At 38.8% G+C, this 22,205-nt stretch overlaps 1 protein-coding gene across 1 annotated transcript; it reads left to right on the forward strand.

Moving 5' to 3' along the window:
* Nucleotides 1-3,710: 3,710 nt before the first annotated feature.
* LOC100251814 (sorting nexin 2A) lies at nt 3,711-22,004 on the forward strand. The gene is made up of 5 exons (XM_002273907.4): nt 3,711-5,184; nt 6,091-6,300; nt 6,488-6,748; nt 19,347-19,433; nt 21,681-22,004. Exons 1-5 carry the CDS (start codon nt 4,141-4,143, stop codon nt 21,759-21,761), a joined length of 1,683 nt encoding a protein of 560 aa, XP_002273943.1. The 5' UTR covers nt 3,711-4,140; the 3' UTR covers nt 21,762-22,004.
* Nucleotides 22,005-22,205: the final 201 nt, after the last annotated feature.

Below are 22,205 nucleotides of genomic sequence, written 5' to 3' on the forward strand. Positions count from 1 at the left end.
CACAAACAAATGGATTTCATGCTGTTGTGAGTGTTATGTTTTTGAGGTTCCATTTTGTTAAGAGCGCCCGGAAAACACAGGAATAAAACGACATTGTTTCCGTGGGAATGAAGCTGTACTCAAAACCACGTTGCTTCGTGCAGGTCTAGACGTGTCAGGTCCAAGTCCGAGAGTAATGCTCGAAACCACATGCAGCTCCACACTCCCGATCTTCTTCTTCTTCTTCTTCCTTGCTCGTATCCTACTTCCTATCACCCCCATGCGCACGATAGCCTCCACCGCCGCTGCTGTGGCTCGGAATCGTTGCTTTCTCCCCTTCAAATGCCTCACTGAATCAGAGGTTTATTATGAGTAAACAACCAGCTTGTTTCCATATCGATCAGTATCTGAAAAACGTAGCTTATGAAGAAATGAAACTCTACAGATATATTAATGGAAAACCTTTGAATAAAAACCAGAAGAAATGCCTCACTTCTACTGGGCTATCACCGGGAAATGCTGTCTGAGTTCAGAGCATTTCTAAGGAAAAGCTGATAGTAAATGAAAAAACGAATACAACCCTTAGTAGTTGACACCTACAATACAAAAATCACCTAATATGCAAAGGTCAGTAGGGTGTGAACCACCTCTCCTAAGTCCTAACCCCATGGGAAGGTGTTTGTATAGAACCTGAAGGACAAAGTCCCCAGTACTGATTTCTTGAACTTTGTATGTATCTCAATTAGACAAATAATAGGATCATTATACTTAAAAAATGATGTTAAACACAAATAATAAGATTAAGGTGCAAAGCAATGAGGTCGAGATCATGGTATATACAAAGAGATCAGACCAAAATGCCTATGAGGTGTGACTTGCTTAATCAGTTTTCAAGATGTGTATTTCAAAGTCATATACCCTTGAATGAATATGGTATCAAAGCGGGGGTGACATTTGGCCCAACAATTCATTAATGACATTGTTGATTAGGGTGAGAAATCACACAATAATTAGGGAGAAAAACTCTCAATATGACAAAGGTAAGAGATCTTATTTGGGATAGCAATGGGACGAGTTTTCTCAGGTACCTACATCGCCCCATCCCGCCCCTACCCTAATGGGACGGGTTTCAATTTTAGCTAAACGGGTTTGGGACGGGTTTTAATTTTTTTTTTTTAAACCCGGGACGGGTTTGGGTATTGCTTTATCTCGTCCCATCCTAATTATATATAAAATTAAATTTTAAAATTAAATTAAATTAATTTTTATTTTACTATTTTTAATATATAAATAATAAAAAAATTAGTAAAATAAGTAGTAAAAAAATATAATAATTTAATTATTTATAAAATATATTTATTTTAATGTAATTAAAAAACTTAAAAGTAAATTTTTTTTTTTTTAAAAAAAAAAGTTAAATGGGACGGGGTTGGGATGGGTGACCCGTCCCAAACCAATCTTGTTGCCATCCCTAGATTTTATATTAGTTAACTAAAGAGCCTAATAGCATTGTTAGCTTGGATCTCATCTAGTTAAGGAGAAAAAAAATCTTAATACTATATAATAGAGTGTGGAATGACAATATCTATAAGAAATGAATGATAATTAGAATAAATATGTGTAAATTTGCGGTCCAATTTATTCCTCTTAATTGAGATTATAGTTCTTAATTACTAGTTTTTACTAAAGATGATATGAGATGGAGATTATAATTCTTAATTAATGGGTTGCCTATTTACGTTTGCTTTTGCTATGGCATTTGGAAAGGTGAGATGGAATCGGCAACCAACCATCTCAAAGAAGTGCCAAGGGATTTCCTTATTAGCGAAAATCCTTAATCAACTAAAAACATTTGTCCCTTCGAAATTTTCATGGTATCTAAATTTATATTTTTAAATTACTTAATTGTGGAAATTAATTTATGGATATTATAATATTAAAAGTTGTGAATATTCCAAGGCTATTTGAAAATAGGAATAGATATAAATAAATACGAGTTAAATAAAAAAATAATGGAAAAACAAAAAATTAAGGGTTTGTTTAATAACTGTTTTTTAAAACAATGATCAAAAATAGTTTTTTAGAATAATTTTTTAAAATTGTTCTCGATTTTGGTAAAATAAAAGTCTATTTGGAAGTTTAAAATGTTTTTAATATTTTTAAATGTATTTTAAAAATATTTTTTATATTTAGTGTTTTATTTTTAATCATTTTATATGTTTGTATAATTATTTCTTAAAACAACCCAAAAAATAAGTCTAAATAATTGAAAATAATTAAAAAATATTTTTTTAAAAGCACTATGTTTTCTATTCTTAAAAACATAAAACATAAAACATAAAATAGTTTTTGGTTATTAAACATATTTTTTGTATTTTTTGTTTTATAGAACAAAAAATAGTTTTAAAAAACAATTCTCAAACAAACCTTAAATCATTGCATTAAGAGGGTTTCCATTTTCATTTTTCTTACCTTCCCTTTTCTACCACTAATAATTTTGAAAATGTAAAACTATATATATATAAAAAAATGTGCTGTCATACTCCTCATTCTCTTGTACTAAACATTACATCAATGAAATAAAGAGAATTCTCTATCAAGACAAAGCAATTTAAATGAAACTTATCACTCAATACCTAAAACTAAGTCAAGTGAAAGCTATCATAATCTATGAGTGTATATATACTCATATGATATGATATGATATGATATAATATGATATATTATAGGACACTCACAAAACCACTCTCATATCATCTTCAAGAACTTTGTTCTTACACAAGGAAGAACCTTCCTTGGTAAGACTTGGTCTTGGTTCCTTCAAGCAACTCAGCCTTCTGAAGTACCATTCCAAGAGAATAACTCGGTATACGAGACTTAGAAGAAAAAGGCTCTTAGTGTCATACTCTCAAGCCATTATTTGTAAAAATTAGGTTTAAAAAAATAAATAATTTTGATATATTATTTTAAACCCATTTCACTTTTTTTTATATATATATATATATATATATATATATATATATATTTTTTTTTTTTATATATACAAATTAAATAATTTAAAATTTTAATAAAATCAAATATAAGAATATAATTTAAATCAATTTTTTTTTCCTTTCCCATACTTTTTTAAAACCAAACATGACTTCAAGTTTTATAATAGCAAAGCTAATAAATCAAAATTGAGCCAAAACTATGGACTATTGTTGAGATCAAGTTGGAGGCATTCCCTTGGTTGGCTGGCTAGAAATCTCATCATTATTTTGAATATATAAATTAGCTTCTCTCCATATTAGGTTACTTCTTGCATAAGTAAAATAAAGTTTCTAAATTAAATAATATTTATTTTGGCGTTCATATTAAGTTTCTTTTTAAATTATACATTCTTTAAATGAAACTAATAAAATATGGAATAAATTAATATTAAACTTAAAAAAGAATTTTTGACTTTTAAAAACCGTTCCAAACATGACCTTAGTTGACAAGCACATCATATTAGTTGTTTAAAAATATTGAAAATAATATTTATTATATTTAATTAATTTTTTTACATTTGCTTTTTTTTTTATAAGTAAATTAATTAAAAGATAATCTACATTAATTAAACAGTTCTGAATTTGTTACTCCAAACATCCATATTAATGTAACATAAAATATTCATTTTTTAAAAATAAATTATATTGGAAAAGAAAAGAAAAAAGGACTGCTGACAAATCTTGGAGGAATTTGGAGAGGGAAACATCTTCCAACTGAAAACCGCGTGAAAGCAATGGACTTAAACGACGCCGTTTCCATGGAAAATGGAGCGAGTCAAGTGCTCAAAACGACGTCGCTTCGTACTGGTCCAGACGTGTCAGGTTCAAGTTTTGAAAGCTTGCAAGTGTCTCAAAAATACTGTTGGCTCACTCGCTCGCCGTTTCCCGAACCCACATGCAGCTCCACCCTCCACTCTTCTTCTTCTTCTTCTTCTTCCTGGCACGTATCCCACTCCCCATCACCGCCCCCTGCGCACGATAGCCTCTGCCGTGGCAGCGGCTCGGAATTGTCGCTTCCTTGCCTTCAAATCTTTTCCTGAAACTTTCTATTTCTTCACAGAATGAGAACGACGTGAATTCCAAATTAAGATTTCCTTTTCCTTTCTTTGGTTTGAATTTTTGAATAAAGATGATGGGCTATGAGAATCAGGGCTATGAAGAAGCCCATCTCTACGCGTCCCGAGAAGAGATGGAGACTCTCGTCCTCGACGAGCCATCCAACGGCCACCATCTCTCCGATCACCGTAGCATCGTGTCTCTTCATGAGGCGCACCACACCCTATCTCCGCCTGCTGCCGTAATCTCAGCCGTGGATGATCCTTTGGTCTCGTCATCCTCCACGTCGTCCGTAGACCACAAAAACCCTAATCTACCGTTCAATTCGTTTCTAGAACCTCCCTCCTATGCCGACGTGATTTTCAATTCCTTCGACGAATCCAACGGCGACACCAACGGCCACGAAAGCCCCAAATCGTTGCCGAGATCGGCTTCGTCGAATTCCGATTACTTGAACATTTCAGTTACGGAGCCTCACAGAGAGCAAGAGATGTCAAATTCGCTTGTTCCCGGTGGAAACACGTATGTGACGTATCTGATCACGACAAGGACGAACCTGCCGGATTTCGGTGGTCCCGGATCGGAGTTCAGCGTCCGACGGCGGTTCAAAGACGTAGTGACATTGTCTGATCGGATGTCGGAGTCGTACAGGGGGTTCTTCATCCCTGTGAGGCCAGACAAGAGTGTTGTCGAGAGTCAGGTGATGCAAAAGCAAGAATTCGTGGAGCAGAGAAGATCGGCATTGGAGAAGTACTTGCGGAGATTAGCTGGGCACCCAATGATCAAGAAAAGCGAGGAGTTACGAGTATTTTTACGGGTGGATGGCAAGCTGCCATTGCCGCGAAGCACTGATGTGGCGTCGAGGATGTTGGATGGGGCAGTGAAGCTTCCAAAACAGTTGTTTGGAGAATCAGTGGCCCCTGCAAATCCACAGGAGGTGATGCAGCCAGCTAAAGGTGGGAGGGACTTATTGAGGATTTTTAAGGAGTTGAAGCAGGCAGTTTCTAATGATTGGGGTGGCTCAAAACCACCAGTGGTGGAGGAAGATAAGGAGTTCTTGGAGAGGAAAGACAAGTTGATGGATTTTGAACAGCAATTGAGTAATGTGTCTCAGCAGGTCGATTCTTGCACTATTTCTATTAGTTTGTATGGACATAGATTTCTATTTAAGCTTAATTTGAATCAATTTAAAATGCACAGTCCCATGAAAATTAATTTTTTTCTGATGTAATTTAGACAGCATTTAGGGATACGAATCAGCATTTGGAATGTTGGTGTTGAAAACATTAAGCCAGCCAACAATACTCGATTATTATTATACTGATCACTTCTGCATGTGATCAATGCCAGCCCATCTATATAACTGATAATTAGTGTATCGATCACTTCTGCACGTGGCTGACACTAATCATCAATATAACTGATAATTAGTGTATGGGTTGGTCTGCAGGAGACATGATTATCATATTCAACTGTGTCCAACATCTCTTTGGATGCACAGAGAATAAGTGTGTCGATCTTTACTTGCAGAGTGTGCATAAGAAAAGATTTCTGCTTCTATGCTTAGGATCTTGTTTTATATGTTGCTTACTTCACTCATTACTTGTGAGAATTTCCTTTTTATTTATAGAGCTTATTGTATGTTGCTTACTTCACTCACTCTTTTACTATATATGGTTATTTTGTATATGTACATGCATACATACTCAAATGAGGATAGTTTGGTCGAATGTATTGTTCACAAACTTGCTACAGACTCACATTTATATTCGAGGAAGTTGCCATGTCAGACATGACCTCCTATATCCTTGCTGGAATGCAGCTATGATATAGGATTGGTTTTTAGGATTTTGTGAAATGTAATTTTCACTGTCATTTTTCTATGATGACTTCCAAATCTACCCTTATTTTTCAGTTATTTTTCTAGGGTGACTGACCTGTGATATCTAAACCTGTCCTACTTTTTGTTTGTGATTATTTATTTATTATCGAATGAAATTTAGTCAGTTTTCTGGTTTTTCAGGCTGAATCACTTGTAAAAGCTCAGCAAGATATTGGAGAGACTATGGGGGAGTTGGGGTTGGCATTTGTTAAGCTTACCAAGTTTGAGACGGAGGAAGCTTTGTATAACTCTCAGAGAGTTCGAGCTGCTGACATGAAAAATTTAGCAACTGCTTCTGTTAAAGCAAGCAGATTGTATAGGGAGTTAAATGCACAAACAGTCAAACATTTGGTAAGTTTCAGTAGTTTTGCTATAATGTGGTCCCAATATATCAAAAGTGTCAGAAAGCTATTTTTGACAACTATATTGTACTAGGGAACCTTCTTGATTTGTTCTGAATTGGAGTGAAACCTCTGGTCCACTGTCCTTTGAAGAATGTTTTGATATTTTGCTTATTTTTGTTTGACATATATTGCAGGACACACTCCATGAATATCTTGGAGTGATGTTAGCTGTCAACAGTGCATTTTCAGACCGAGCAAGTGCTTTGTTAACAGTACAAACTCTTTTATCTGAGTTATCTTCACTGCATACAAGGATTGAAAAGCTGGAAGCTGCTTCATCCAAAATATTTGGTGGAGACAGGTCCAGAATTCGCAAAATAGAAGAGTTGAAAGAAACTCTGAAGGTTTCTGAGGATGCTAAAAATTGTGCAGTCAGAGAATATGAACAGATCAAGGTAACATCTTTTTTTCATGGTTTTCACCTTTGATTTTGAGGTTCATTGACCAATGGCTACCATGAGAAGATCAGTCTGAAGTTTCATTATGACCTTTTATAGGCTGCTTGGCTTTAACATGTACAAGATTTTATAAAAGTCAATCAGCTTCCTTGCAGTTAATAATGGTCAAATTTCCCAAATGGAAAAATGAGAAGAATCCTGTGAAATTAATAAACATGCTACACAGTTAAACAACCACAACAAACCCCTTTCCCTGCTCCTCTAAAAAGAAGTTGCAAATACTAATGAGCATGAAGACCTATGTTTGTTTTCTTTCCACATTAGGATTCTGTCTATTGGGTTTTGTGTTGTGTTAGCAGAAACTTTAAGGCAAACAATGTTAATTTAAGAAGGTACACAAGGTTTTAACATGGTTCGGCCAATAGGCTTATATCCACGGATGAGAGACAATCATTCTACCATACTACCTTGTATATACACTTTGAACCACGAGCCCCCTCGCTCCACCAAGTGTCTCATTATTCCTCACATCTCTATCCACCATGTATAGCCTTTACAAGCCTATCCACCATTTATAGAGATATTCGTAATAACTTTCCTTATTCTATAAGGAAATTTAGTATTATAATAACATTCCAACTTAGGGAAGATATTCTTAAACACTTTGCTTATTCTGTGAGGAAATTTAATATTATAATAACATATCAACTTAGGAAATATTTTATACAATATTATTTACAAAAAAGAATTTATACTAATTGGGAATTTGAGATATTTTTCAACAATTTCCACCTTCGATCAAATTCCATTAAGTCAACTTCCATCTCTCTATGATACACACTTTTTATATCACATCCCGATGAGAGAATAATTGGCTTCACTTTCAATTAAAACTCCTCTTGTCATTCTCTTTTGTGCTCTATTATTTTTGGCTATTCTAGAAATCTTTAACGTGAGCCTTGATACTAGTTTGTTGCATATATGGAAGTTTTAATGCAAACAATGTTAGTTCAAGAACACAAAAATAAAATGATCTACACAAAGATATATGAGGTTTTAACATAGTTCGGTCAACTATGCCTACATCCACAGATAAGAGAGAATTATTCCACTATACTATTGAGAATATTACAGAGGATAAAAACAAATACAACTATTAGGTTTCCAAAATATCCCATATTTCCCCATTCCTTGTATTTGCACCCTAAATCACAATCTCTCACTCCACTAAGTGTCTCATTTTTCCTCACATCCCTATCCACCATATGTAGTTTTTAGAAGCTCATCTCCATCTCATAAACTTTTTCCCTCATGACGTAAAATATTTATAGAGATATTTTTAATAACATTCCTTATTTTGTGAGGAAATTTAATATTACACTATATTAACTTAGGAAATATTCTATATAATATTTTTACGAAAAAGAATTTATACTAATTAGGAATTTGAGACACTTTTCAACATTTTGCTTGTTAGCATGCCTTATGCTTGAGTTTATGTTTGCCATGCATTACCAAACTCTGAATTTTGAAGTTGTAAGATAGAGGCTAGTAAAGTTAAGTTTCCATGTAGGAAACTTTTAGGCTCTCAATTTAATTTCACAATTTTCATAATTTATTTATTTCATGAAAACTGATTGTCAGCAAGCTTTTGTCTAAATTCATTTCCATGCTGAAAGGACATTTAATAAATCACTTTTTGGTTGATAAGAGGAGATAATTATATCTTCATTTTGTATCTTCTTCTTTCCCCATGGCAAATCATGCGGGTATCTTAATATTTTGTCTCCATTTTTTTTTTATCAGTAAATGAGATTTGTATTAAACGCCAAAAATGGCGCACCAAAGTACACACGATGTATACAACAACAAAAAAGTACCAAAAAAAGGAAGAGGAAACAAAAAACTATTCCCTCCCTTAAATTGACCCCAACCAATCAATGAAATCTACTATGGACATCAATCTTACACCTATAAACAGTTTGGTCCAAGATAACAAATTACACAAAAACAAGTATTTCAACCTTTGGATTGAGAGCTCCACATTCTCAAAAGGTCTTCTATTTTTCTCTTTCCAAATAGTCTAGAAGAGGCATAAAGGAGTTGTCCTCCAAACCTTTTTCCGCTTTCTTCCAACAAAGGAACCATGTCAGTCTAGCAAAGTCTCTCTAAATGTGAACTGCATCACCCAAAAAACTCAAAAGGGAGAGAATAAAAGCTCCACAACACCCTTGCCTTGTCACAATGCAAAAGGATGTGGTCAATTGACTCCTCATGAGATAGACAAAGGAAACAATGATTGGCCAAAGACCACTCCCTCCTTTGAAACTGGTCAAGAGTCAAAGTTTTTCCCCAAGTCGCATCCCATACAAAAAAACTCACCTTAGGAGGAACCCACGCATTCCACGCAACACTAGAAGGGAATTGCACTACCCTTCCTGTCTCTAGGCTAGCATAAAGTGATTTAACAGAGAAAGTCCTACTCTTCGTATCATCCCAACACACTTTATCCTCTTTACCCTCTTCAACCACTTTAACTTGAAGTCTTGCCAAAAAGCGTACCACAATACCAATCTCCCAATCATTTAGGGGCGTTGGGAAGTTGGGATTCCAGCCACCCTCCTCATTAGAATGCTGCCACAACTCCACCACCCAAGTGTCTTTAAAGTTAGAAAGGGCAAATAAAGAGGGAAAATAAACATTAATTGCTCATCCCCGCACCACTTATCTTTCCAAAACTTTATCATTTTCCCATTGCCCACCAAAAAAGACAATTTACAACTACCTTTTTTTTTTGATAAGTGACAATTTATAACTAACTTAATCTCACAACTTTCTTATGGTCTTCCATAACCTAACATCGTAGCCTCCTCTTGCTTCCTTAGAGCACCAATCCCCTTCCTAATCCCCATATTTACCATTAATGATTTGTCTCCAAAAGGCAAGCAAAGCGCCAAATCCACTTACAAAGGAGGGCCTTGTTAAGCGAGTGAAGGCCCTAACACCTAGGCTCCCCTTCCATTTTTCAGAGCAAACGGTATCCTACTTCACTAGATTTTTTTAGATAAATGCGCATATATAAAATGAGGCAAAAAGCCACAAAGCATACAGGAAGTATACATAGTAGCCTAACAAGAACCAACACTCACCACCCCTTAGGGAATGGCAAGCCATTCCAAAAAACCTAAAAGCGAAGAGGACTCCTCTCCCATATATACCCTAGCCCAACTCCACAAGTTACAAACAAACGGATTCTTTAGTTTCTGAATAGCTAGAGAGCCCCCCCTGAAAGCTAATCTATTTCTCTCCTTCCATACCGTCCAAAAAATACACGACGGAATGGAGGTCCAAATCTTTTTCCTCTTTCTCCCCACAAAAGGGCCCCTCCAACTGACTAACATCTCTTTGACTTTCTCTGGGAACACCCAATTAGCCCCAAACAAGGCCAATACAATCTCCCAAAGAGGCCTTACAACTGTACAGTGTAAAAGAATATGATTTACATTTTCCTCTTCACAACCACACAAAAAACACCGGTTTGGAAGCTGCCATCCCCGCCTTTGAAGCTTGTCCAAAGTTAGAACCTTCTCCCAAGAAGCCTCCCATGCAAAAAAAGCGACCTTGGTTGGGACCTTGTCCACCCAAATGCTCTTTTTCGGGAAGGTAATGACATTAGGCCCTGTCAACAGCTTGTAAGCATCTCTAATCCGAAAACGGCCGTGCCCCTCTCCTTTCCATATCACTGCATCCTCTTCAAGAGAAATCCTCAAGTCCCTCAACATATGCAACAGCTCTCCTAAGGCGTCCAACTCCCAGTCATTAGAGTTTCTAGAGAGTCTTATGTTCCAACCTTCTTGACCGAGGCTAGAATCCCACATCTCATTTACCGAGGCGCTCCTCTAGACTGCCAAAGTAAACAACTGGGGAAAAGCTTGGGACAACACCTCATTACCGCACCAATGGTCAGTCCAGAAACTAACCTTAGTCCCCTTTCCCACTTTGAACTCTATATTACTCCAACACCACGACGATTCCTTCATTATCTCCCTCCAAACCCCCACCCCAAACGTTCCGCAATCCTCCCTTGTTCTCCAACCAAAACCCAACTGGCCATACTTCACCCCAACCACCTTCCTCCAAAACATGTCTTTCTCACAACCGAACCGCCTAATCCATTTCCCCAACAGGGCCTTATTCAGGAGGTCAATTTTCCGAATGCCTAGACCCCCGCTCTCCTTTTGGGAACACACTACCTCCCAATTGATTAGATGGATTTTTCTTTCCATACTTCCCCCTCCCCAAAGAAAATCCCTCTGTAGTTTTTCGAGTCTTTTTACAACTAGCTTAGGCATGCGAAAAAGAGACAATTGATAAACCGGCAAGTTGGCCAACGTGCTTTTAATGAGGGTGATCCTCCCGCCCTTTGACAAATATTGTCTTTTCCACAAAGCCAACCTCCTTCTCATTCTTGCTTTAACTCCATCCCACATAGCCATGGCCTTGTGCTTGGCTCCCAAGGGCAGCCCCAAATAAACAGAGGGAAGGGTCCCCACTTTACACCCTAACTCCACCGCCAACATCTCAATATCTTCCACCTCCCCAACCGGGATTACTTCACTTTTAGCAAGGTTTATTCTAAGACCAGAGGCTGCCTCAAACCACACCAAAATCCAGCTTAGATAGGTAATGTGGTCTTGCCTTGCTTCACAAAAAATGATCGTGTCATCAGCAAATAGTAAGTGGGAGACATTTAACTCCATTCCCCCCCTCCCTTGAATGTTACATCCTGAAATGAAACCCCCATCAACAACCCTTCTCAACATAGCGCTTAGCACTTCCATTCCCAGCACGAAGAGGTAGGGGGAGAGTGGATCTCCTTGGCGTAACCCCCTTGAGTTGGGGAAATAGCCAGCTGGCACCCCATTGACCATAATAGAGAAACTAGCCGTTGAAATGCACCACCCAATCCATTCCATCCATCGGTCCCCAAAGCCCATCTTGCGCATGACCTTCATGAGGAAGTTCCAGTTAATACTATCATAGGCTTTTTCTATATCCAATTTACAGATCAGCCCTTTCTCTTTGCGTTTAAACCAATAGTCAACCACCTCATTGGCTATGAGCGAGACATCTAAAATCTGTCTTCCCTTCACAAAGGCATTTTGGTCCGGCGAAACCACCTTGTCAAGCACCTCCTTAATTCTATTGGCTAGCACTTTGGCCAAGAGCTTATACAATCCCCCAAGCAGGCTGGGGCCTTATCTCCATTCATCCCCATCAAAGCCGCATGGATCTCTACCTCAGTGAATGGCTGTTCCAAACCTTCAGCTTCAGCATTGCTTAACCTTTGTAGCTGTAGCCCATCAATATCAGCTTTCCAGGATTGATCTTCTGACAACAATTGCTGAAAGGCATTCACAACCCCCTCTCTTACCTCCCCCTCCTCCTCCAGCCACCTCCCATTAATTTTAATCTTGTCCATGGAATTATTTCTTCTATGAGCGTTCGCCATCCTGTGAAAGAACCCCGTATTCTTATCCCCTTCCCTCAGCCACAACTCCCTGGACAGTTGTCTCCAATGCGTTTCTTCCAACAGCACCCATTTTTTAAAGACATTCTTAGCCTCTGTTTTCAGCTCTGTCTCTCTTTCAGTTAGACTCCTGTCACTCTCCACCCTATCCCAAAATTCCACTTGTTGCAAGGCTAAGTTTTTGTTGACTTCCAAGCTACCAAACACCTCCCTGTTCCAAGTTTTGATCTTCTCCTTCAGAATCTTCAATTTTGAAGCCAATCTGAAGCTAGCCCTCCCCCTTCCCCCCGCCTCCTGCCACCATCCCCTAAGCAGCTCCTTAAACCCATCTACCTTGAGCCACATATTCTCAAACCTAAAAGGGGAAGGGCCCTTTCTAACCCCTCCACCTTTCAGTAAAATGGGAAAATGGTCAGAGATGGGTCTGGGCAGCCTACACTGAATGATCCCACTGAAGCAATCCAGCCAATCTTGGGTCACTAGAAACCGGTCCAATCTAGCCCAAGCTTGGTTATTCCTTCCCCCACTCCAAGAAGCCACCCCCCCTTACAAAGGAATATCCAGAAGCTCTAGATCATCCACCACCTGAGCAAATCTTCTCATGGCTCCAAACACCCTCCCCTGATTGCTCCTTTCCTCAAGGGATAAAGTGACATTGAAGTCACCCCCTAAGCACCATGGGTCATCCCAGATTCCCCTTATCGCCCCAAGCTCCCCCCATAGTGTCTCCCTGTCTTTTTTGGAGAACGGACCATACACACCTGTAAATATCCAGACTTTCCCGTCTTCTACATTCCTAAGTCTGCATGAGATTGAGAATTGGCCCCTCTCCATCTCAATGATTTCCAAGGTTCTTTTGTCCCAGCAAATCAGTACCCCCCCTGCAGCTCCCTGAGCATCCAACGCACCCCAATCTAGGAACCTCCCAGAACCCAAACTCCTTACCAAACCCTCATTCATGGACTGAACTTTCGTTTCCTGGATACAAAACAAATCAACTTTCTGATTTCTAATTATAGCTTTGATCACTTTCCTCTTGGAGCTGTCATTAACCCCGCGCACGTTCCAACTCAAAAGCCTTATTTTCATTGGACTTCCATAATTTGACACCCTCTTCCTTGCCCGGAACACTTTTTCTTCTTCCCCCCCTCATAGTTGACTGAGCATTCAAGTCTTCTCAGTTCTCTTTCAAATTTCGATTTCTCCAACATGACTTTGTTGTGAATTCTTTCTCTCCTCTTCCTAATTTTAACCATAAACTCCAAGATATCTTTCTCTAGGCCCTCCGTTGAAAACCCCAGGAATTGACTGAACCTGGCCAGATCACTTTCCTCCCATCTCTCTTCCTCCCATCCACTTTCTACTTGAGATGAAAGCCTGGCTAGGCACAGAGCCTTTCTATTAACCTCCATACAGTCATTACTGATCTCTACCAAGTCCCAACACTTCTCTTCAATCTTCTCTGAATACCCAGTTCCTTTGCACAGATTGTCCCCCGTAGCTGAGTCCGCAAGCTCCCTAGAACGGTCGAAAGACTCCATCAATGGAGTCCGACCAAAAGGAGAAAAGAAGGGGGAAGGAGTATCAAGAGCCACCAATCCAGAGGAGGAAAGAGCATTAACATACCTTGCATCTTCCTCCAGCAGGGCACTGTCAGTCCTGGAAATCCCCCCCCACTGTGGCTCATCTCCATAAGTCCCCCACTGATCATCCTTCACCCAAAACGTGGAGATAGCTGCGTCTGAGCCCTTTAACGGGCTTCGGCTACACTCTGCGGCAGACAGACCCTTCTCCGCCTGGGCACTAGATGACCCAGAAAAAAATGGGCTTTGAAAATCCAGCCCAGCCTCTTGAAGCAGCCTCAAAGGCCAAGCCTTTTCCGTGGGCTTCTCAATCCCCGAGTTAGCCGGCCCAGTGGCGTTAGAAGAAGGCTTTACTTGACCCAATAACCCCAGCCCACTCAAGGCATGAGGCCCGTCTGAAGGCCCGTCTTCGCTCCGAGAAGGGTTTGAAGTTTGGCCCAACTCATGGAACTGACTTCGCGTCCCATCAGCATTCAGCAAGCAGACCTCGAGCCTCGAGCCCTCCATCGTCTCCGTCACGCGCTCCCTCGTGCGTGCACTTACATCATCCCCTACCTCCGCTCCTGTTACGACGGCCTTCCCTTTCTTCTCACATGTCGGCGTTTTCAAGATTGGCCTGATTTCCCACCACAAAGTTACCCGATAGCATGATCCTTCAACCCAAACCTCCACTTCATTGGGAAGAATCACATCGTTCCGTTTCACCAAGATTCGCGCCCACTGTAACTCCTCCATTTTTTCCGTTTGATGGTCAACTGCAAGAAAGCCCCCACACGCATCCCCAATCCTCCTCAAGATATCCCGCTCCCACAGGGAAACAGGTAGACCCACTACCCGCACCCATGCTTCTCGGCTTCTTTCCCCTTCCCTCAAACATCCCGTCTCCGGCTTCCACTTTTCTAGACGGAGAAAAAAACCCCCAAATGAAATGCTTCCAATCTTGGAGGCTTTGTCAGCCTCTGCCGGGAACTCAAACTCCATTAAAACCTTGCCCCTCTCCATTTTTGCAAGCCCTAGGTTTCCTTTTAGTCTCCAAATTCTCACTAGCTGGGTTCCCCACCCTCTGATATCATCCCCCTTTGTTGCATTAGGATTCCATGTCCCGATAATGCAATGTTCCAGTTTGGATAGGTTCCGACCCACTTCCTCCTTGGTGACCTCTACCCTTACTGATGTTCTCTCCTTTCCTCACGCCCTATTGGTCGCTTCTGCATATGTCTTCGCCTTGTTTGGTATCGACCGAAGCTCGTCTACCTTCTGCTTCATAGGACTTCCTTCTTCACAGCCCAATCTCCGTAGTGTTTCCACCATTGAAGCCCAGCCGCCCTTTGCGCCTCTTCCTTTTGGGATAAAAACACTAAACCTCTTTCTCTCCAAATCCGCAACCCCCAGGCGGAGAAAACAACCCCCTCTATTATAGTCGCGCGACAGGGAGTACTCCCTCCCATTCTCCTTCCACTCTCTAACCCACCTACCCATCCTTACATCCTCAATACACTGAGTCAGGCATTCGAGGACTATCCCAATGCTCACCGGACCTAATTTAACCCACGACGAGATCCCTCCTTTCTTTTCCACAATCGTAGCCTGCACACTGCCTTTCCTCACCTCCACCTCAACCTCAAACATTTTCGATTCCACCCCGAAGCCACCCCTCCTGACCTTCTTCCCATGCCTCGCATGGCTCTCGCCCCCTACCGTTTCTGTCAATCCCCCATTGCTGCCGCTATCTCTCTCTCTCGCATTCTTTCTCTCTCTAACCCTCTCTCTCTCCTCCATCTTCAAGGACTAATATCCTACTTCACTAGATGAGGCTTACTAACTAAGGTCCCGCCTCCCCAAAGGAAGTCCCTTTGAATTTTTTCCAACCTTAACCACACAATCCTTGGTATCTGAAAAAGAGACAAAAAGTAGATTGGCAAACTAGATAACGTACTTCTAATCAATGTTAGTCTTCCCCCTTTAGAAATGTATTGTCTTTTCCACAAAGCCAATCTTTTGCGAGATCTTTCTTCCACCCCATCCCAAGCCACCAAAGAATTAAAAGGGCCGCCTAAAGGAAGCCCCAAATAGGTGGTCGGGAGCACTCACACTTTACAACCTAAAACAAGGGCCAACTCATCTAGTTTCTCCGCTTTCCCTACCGAAATAAGCTCACTCTTGGTTAAATTAATTTTCAAACCTGAAATGACTTCAAACCACATAAGCAGTCAGCTTAAGTAGGTCAATTGGGTATGGGAGGCCTCACAAAACACCAAAGTGTCGTCTGCAAACAGTAGATGAATAACCTCTAAACTCTCTCCACCTCCACCATTCCCTTTGAAGCTAGTCAAAAAGCCACCTTCCCTTGCCCTTCGAAGGAGACAGCTAAGCGCCTCCATAGCAAGCACAAACAAATACGGAGAAAGATGACCCCCCTGCCTTAATCCTCTACAATTTTGGAAGAAACCCAAAGGGGTACCATTCACATTAACTTTGCTCCATGGCATGTCTAAACTATTAGCTTTGTAGTGTGTGTGTGTGTGTGTGTGTGTGTGTGTGTGTGTGTGTACATATATGTATATATATAGCCTATTCACACAAGTGTACAAAAATAGAAATCTTGAGTATGTTTGATAGTATTATATAATGACATGTTTAGTAGAGATACATACATAACAAAGAGTTGTAAATTCATATGTATTTGTAAATTGGCAAAGCGGCCTTTCACTGAATTTAATAGTTATAGCTATGTGATTATTGACCAATCAATGCTTTGAATAGTTGAATTGGGTTGTAAGTGGTTCAATATAATTACATTCATCAGTTGAATTCAAATTTATTTGTGAATTGGCATGGCGGCCTTGGTACCGAGTTTAATAGTTATAGCTTGATTGGATATATGATGACAAATGATAGACAGAGAAAAAGGCAAGTCATTTCGCCAACAGGGAAGAGGCTTAAATGTATATGCTGATAATTTGTAATTTCACATAATAAAATTTATTATTAGGGAAAAGGGCTAGTATGCCTATATTATATTTCCTTACAATATAGTATAGGACTGAGATGGAGATCCAGAAAATCTATGGAGGCTTGATTATGGGTTCAGATTTAGCTGCCTTGTTCTGAAAGATGGCTTGGTGGTCTAACCTGAAATTTCTTTTTTGATACACTAATTGGTCTAGCCTGAATGAAAACTTAATTTTCCATGTTTTATAATTTCCTAACTTCATAGATATACCACTTTTCTGCAACTTCGAAGTTTAGAAGCCTGATTTTCTGTCTTCTGTTTAACCATATAACCAACTCATTGATGTAGGACAACCATAAGATGGTTGTTTACAATCAAATTGATGGACTAGGGCTTTAATATTTTATGATTTGAGGAGAGGAACTTAAATTATGGCAGCAGAGAAGAAAATAAAATAGAGAACAAGATAAAAAATGAAGAAGAAAAGATTAGACCCTTACTAAGGTCTTCTATGAGTCTCATAATTGAGAATTGCAAAGTTTGCAAAACTTGTTATTATTCATTACCAATTGCGTTTTACAACAATTAGCATGATTTATAGGATTTAGAAGACCCAAAAAATGAATTAAAATCATTAAAAAAGAAGTCTAACCTAGTAATTTTTTATTTTTTTTTTATAAATAAGCACGATATATTATCAAAAGGCCACAAAGCATACATGGAGTATACACAGAAGCCTAAACCTAAAAACGCAAAAAACAACAATCTCACCAACCCTTAAGTGGACGCTAGCCACTCAAAAAAGCCTATAAGCGAAGAGGACTCATCTCCAATATACACTCTAGCCCAACTCCACAAATTACAAACAAAAGAATTTTTGAGTTTTTATATAGCTAAGGACCCTCCCCTAAAAGCTAATATATTCCTTTCCTTCCAAACCGTCCAAAAAATACACAACAGAATGGAATTCTAGATCTTTTTCCTTTTTTTCCCCATAAAAGGGTCCCTCCAACTAAATAACACATCTTTAACTGTCTCTGGGAACACCACTAAACACCAAACAAGGCCAGGACGATCTCCCAGAGGACTCTGACCACTGTACAGTGTAAAAGAATATGATTTACAGTTTCTTCATCACTACCACACAAAAAACAGCAATTAGGGAGCTGCCACCCCCATTTTTGAAGCCTATCCAGGGTAAGAATCTTCCCCCACGTTGCCTCCCAAGCAAAAAAGGCAACTTTGGTTGGGACTTTATCCACCCAAATGCACTTCTTCGGGAAGACGAGATCGTTGGGAGCAATCAACAAATTATAAGCTTCCTTAACCCCAAAAATTCCATTTCCTCCACCCTTCCAAAAAACAGAATCCTCCTTTGGAGATATCTTGTAGTCCCTCAGCATAAAAAGCAAATCTCCTATCAAATCCAGCTCCCAATCATTAAAGCCTCTATAAAATCTGAGATTCCAACCTCCCTGACCAAAATTCGAATCCCACACTTCATTTACCGTTGCATTCCTATGGACCGCCAAAGCGAATAACTAGGGAAATTTTTGGGACAGCGCTGCATTGTCACACCACCGATCAGTCCAAAAATTGACTTTAGTCCCTTTACCCACTTTAAACTCTATGTTTTCCCAACACCAGTTTGCCTCCTTCAAGATCTCCTTCCAAACCCTCACTCCAATCGTCTCATTAGCCTCACTAGTCCTCCACCCAAAACCCTCTTGGCCATACTTCACCAAAATCACCTTCCTCCAAAGATTGTCCTTTTCGTGGGCAAATCTCCAAATCCATTTGCCAAGCAAGGCCTTGTTCAAAAGAGCAAGCTTCCTTATGCCTAGACCACCTTTCTCCTTTTGCGCACACACCACCTCCTAGTTGATTAAGTGGACTTTCCTCTCCAAACTTCCCTCTCCCCAAAATCTTCCAAATTCTTAAAACTCTTAAATCTTCCAAATTATAAAAATAAAGAAAATAGAAACTTTTGTTTTAGAATTATGAACTTAAACTTCATAATACCTTCTTGTAAAAGATTTTCTAGATTCTAAACATGATGCAAATATAAACTTTAGGAAAAAAAAAATAGCTCTTCAGAAAATAGAAAATTTAGAAATATAAAACTTATTTTAAGGAGAAATTTCCAACAAAAAAATTTCCTAAATTCTAAATGAAACTCAAATGCAAGAACCTAAAACACTGTAGAATTACCCAAATACCCTTGATAAAGTAAGTTAGGATTGTTATTATTATTATTTTTAATTTCTTTTTATTCATTTCTTGAGTAGATCTTGAAGTTTCATCCCCATCAATCATCTTTTTTATAAGTTTTTTTAATCATATCAGCCATCTTTATTTGACCTTCAAAGCTCAAACTTGTTTAAGAAAGAATTATGTTATATGTTTATGCTGTTTATAGTTTTGCTTAATTGGCATTAGCTTTTAAAATTACATAAATCCACAACACATTGGTTTTTCATGAAGATATTGTATGATTGTTAAGTATAACGAATGGTAAACTATATGCAGGAAAACAACAGGAATGAGCTTGAAAGGCTAGACAAGGAGAGGCATGATGACTTCTTGAGCATGTTGAAGGGGTTTGTAGTCAATCAGGTATTCCTCCCCCCTTTATGCTCTGGGTGCTATAAGATCTTGAGACTATGTCAGAGCATAAATTCATGACTACTTGTTGAACTTTAAAAACATGGTTAGCAGCTTAATATCAAGGGTTTGTACAATCTTAATTTCTAAAAACATAGTTAATGCCAAAATTCTGATATATGCTCGTCCAAATAAAGTGCAAGTTTTTTATTTTATTTTTTTATTTTTTGAAAACAAATGAAAGGGGAATTTTATATGAACTATATGACATAGAACAGAGTTTTGGGCAATTAAGAAACTGAAGATTTAGCATGTGGAGGGGTGCCATTGAAGAGCAACATTGAAGGCTCTCCTGCTTCTGATGAACTTTTTGCAAATAAGGAATCAGATTTGGGTTTTCCAATCAGTCCAGCTCAAGATCATGAGTATAGTTCTTCTATTCCAACTTGCCTTTTTTCTAGGAGCTGTTTTCAAAGGATTTTGCATATTTCAAAACAGTTGAAAGCTGTGATTCAAATGGGATAGTCAAAAACTTCAAAACAGTTGAAGCATCACATTTTGGGTTCTTATCTGTGTTTTGGGGCGGATATGTGACGATCAGAGTGCAAATTGAACTAACGTAGAGCAGCAGTAAACAGAGGGGATTCCAAGTCCTCCACACCACACCATCATCAATCACCTGCTTTAATTGTGATTTCTGTTATCCTCTTAAAGCCTTAATGGGCTTTGATTAACTATCTTGCCCATATCTGTGAAAGGCACACTTTACCAAAGCCCAAGACTCAACCACTCCCTAGTTAGAATTGTTTGCTTGCCAAGGTGTTGTCTTGTTGCAGGGACATGCCTAGTGTACTCTATTTTTCCATTTTTAACAATTTTATTCTGAAAAATTTTAACTGTGTATTGAAATTTCTATAATATCATTAATTTTTTGTTTAATGTTTCTTTTAAAAATGTTTGGAATCTTAGACTTTTTGTTACTTGGATTGGAATTGGAATAAGATTTGTCAAATTGATTCGCATCCTAGTGCATTTCACCTCTCTTAGGTGTGAGCATTATGTTGCACCTTGCACCTAAACCTTAGGAGACCATTCCACCTAAAGCTCACCTTGCGCGCTTTCGAACTATGATCTTGCCTTGATTCAAGGGGAATGTTTGTATCTGTCCCGACCGACACAACATTTTGAAACTGCGAGTGCATGGCATGAAGAGAATTTACATAGTGTAGGAGATAAAAAATTTGGGAAACAAAAAATTTTCATCAGAATAATAACCTAAGATCAAAAGCTAGGAGCAACTATGGGGGGAAACCCTCCGTATCTGTAAGGGAAGTTACAAACTTTTTACTAAAAACCATTCCATGATAATTATAGGAGTTAAAAATGCTCGATTTTGGTTACTAAGGGCTCTACTTGCATCTCTCTAAAATTCAGGATGCATCTTATATTTTCTTGTAGTGATTTAGTGGGCTAGACATTGCTCAATTAAGGTGTGTTTTGATATTCAATCTCCTAATGCTCCGTTTCAGACATTTTTTGAGTACTTTTTGCTGAATCTTTACTGAAATAATATTGATTCACGTGTGTCTTTACTTGGTACATCTGAAGATGACATGCTCAAGGGTATCCACTGTATCCTAGCTCTTTTTTATCTTCTTTAATAACTCAACATTAATATCATTCTCACTCCATATACTAGGGGACAAGAGCTTCTAAAATTGGTTGGATATTGATTGTTTATTTTATTGTGTTTGGTTTGGTTTGTGGTCCTATAGAACAGCTGTTACTTCTGTTGCACTGTTTGGTTTCCAGTAGTGGATTGAGACTGCTAAAGTACCTGCTGTTTTAGAGTTGCATGATTCTTTCCGCTTTGCCCTGTATAACCATTCTATAATCTGAAAACAAAATCTTTTTCTTCTATTGGTTCCTTTTTTTTCTTTGTTCATTTGTTGCTAATAGTTGCTTGGTAGAACTTACCTAGACTAGTATAGTCCTTTGATGCCATGGACCAGACTTTGCGAGGTGTTGATTTTGCTACAGGAGCCCTTATTAAAGTATTAAATTGAATATTTTTGCCAACTATAATAGTGTCCAGGATAAACAAATAGTTGGTCTTTCCGGTTTGGTTGATTCTGCTTAAATTTGCATCTCATTTTTTGCAGCACTATGCCTTTATTTAACCATTTTTATCATGCAGTTATATGTGGTCCCTCTTCTTGAATGCATAATAAAGAAGGTTGTGTCATGTATGTCACACAGGCCGGATATGCAGAGAAGATGGCAAATGTTTGGGAAAAGGTTGCAGAAGAAACAAGTGGGTATGCAAAAGATGGCAGCTGAAGGACGAGGCTGTAAATTTTGTTTTCAGCTTTTTTCTGTGGACTTCTGTTTTTTCATTTTTGTAAATTATATGGAGTTTAATGAGACATTCATTACATACCCAGTTGCCTACAGAAACCCTTGTTACTTCAGCTCGGAACTCTGTGTGAAGATATGGGAACTCCAAAGACAATAGAGGTGGAGTAGTAACACATTCTTAATATAACCAAAGAAAAATAACAGAGTTGGAAAAACATTTCATCATATGGTCTTGTTTTAGGGTAAAAGATCACTTCTCTAGTTCCAACTGTTAGCTCTGAGTTTTACTTTTGCTCTGTTTATATGAATTTTGCAATGGGCATTTTTGCTCTATTGAGGCTAAGGGTCTTTCATTTGATTCGTCCTGTAAGATGATAATGAGTTGGGGCCGGAGGTTGTGCTTGTGGCTGTTGCTGCGGCTGGGCT

Source organism: Vitis vinifera, chromosome 13 (genome assembly GCF_030704535.1).
Source record: "Vitis vinifera cultivar Pinot Noir 40024 chromosome 13, ASM3070453v1".
Classification (NCBI taxonomy): Eukaryota; Viridiplantae; Streptophyta; class Magnoliopsida; order Vitales; family Vitaceae; genus Vitis; species Vitis vinifera.

Bases quoted from the DNA above. Each gene is read 5' to 3' on its own strand.
- LOC100251814 (XM_002273907.4), top strand. From the start codon at position 4,141: ATGATGGGCTATGAGAATCAGGGCTATGAAGAAGCCCATCTCTACGCG. The intron at 6,301-6,487 runs GTAAGTTTCAGT...CATATATTGCAG, and splicing joins CACAAACAGTCAAACATTTG to GACACACTCCATGAATATCT. The intron at 19,434-21,680 runs GTATTCCTCCCC...TATGTCACACAG, and splicing joins AGGGGTTTGTAGTCAATCAG to GCCGGATATGCAGAGAAGAT.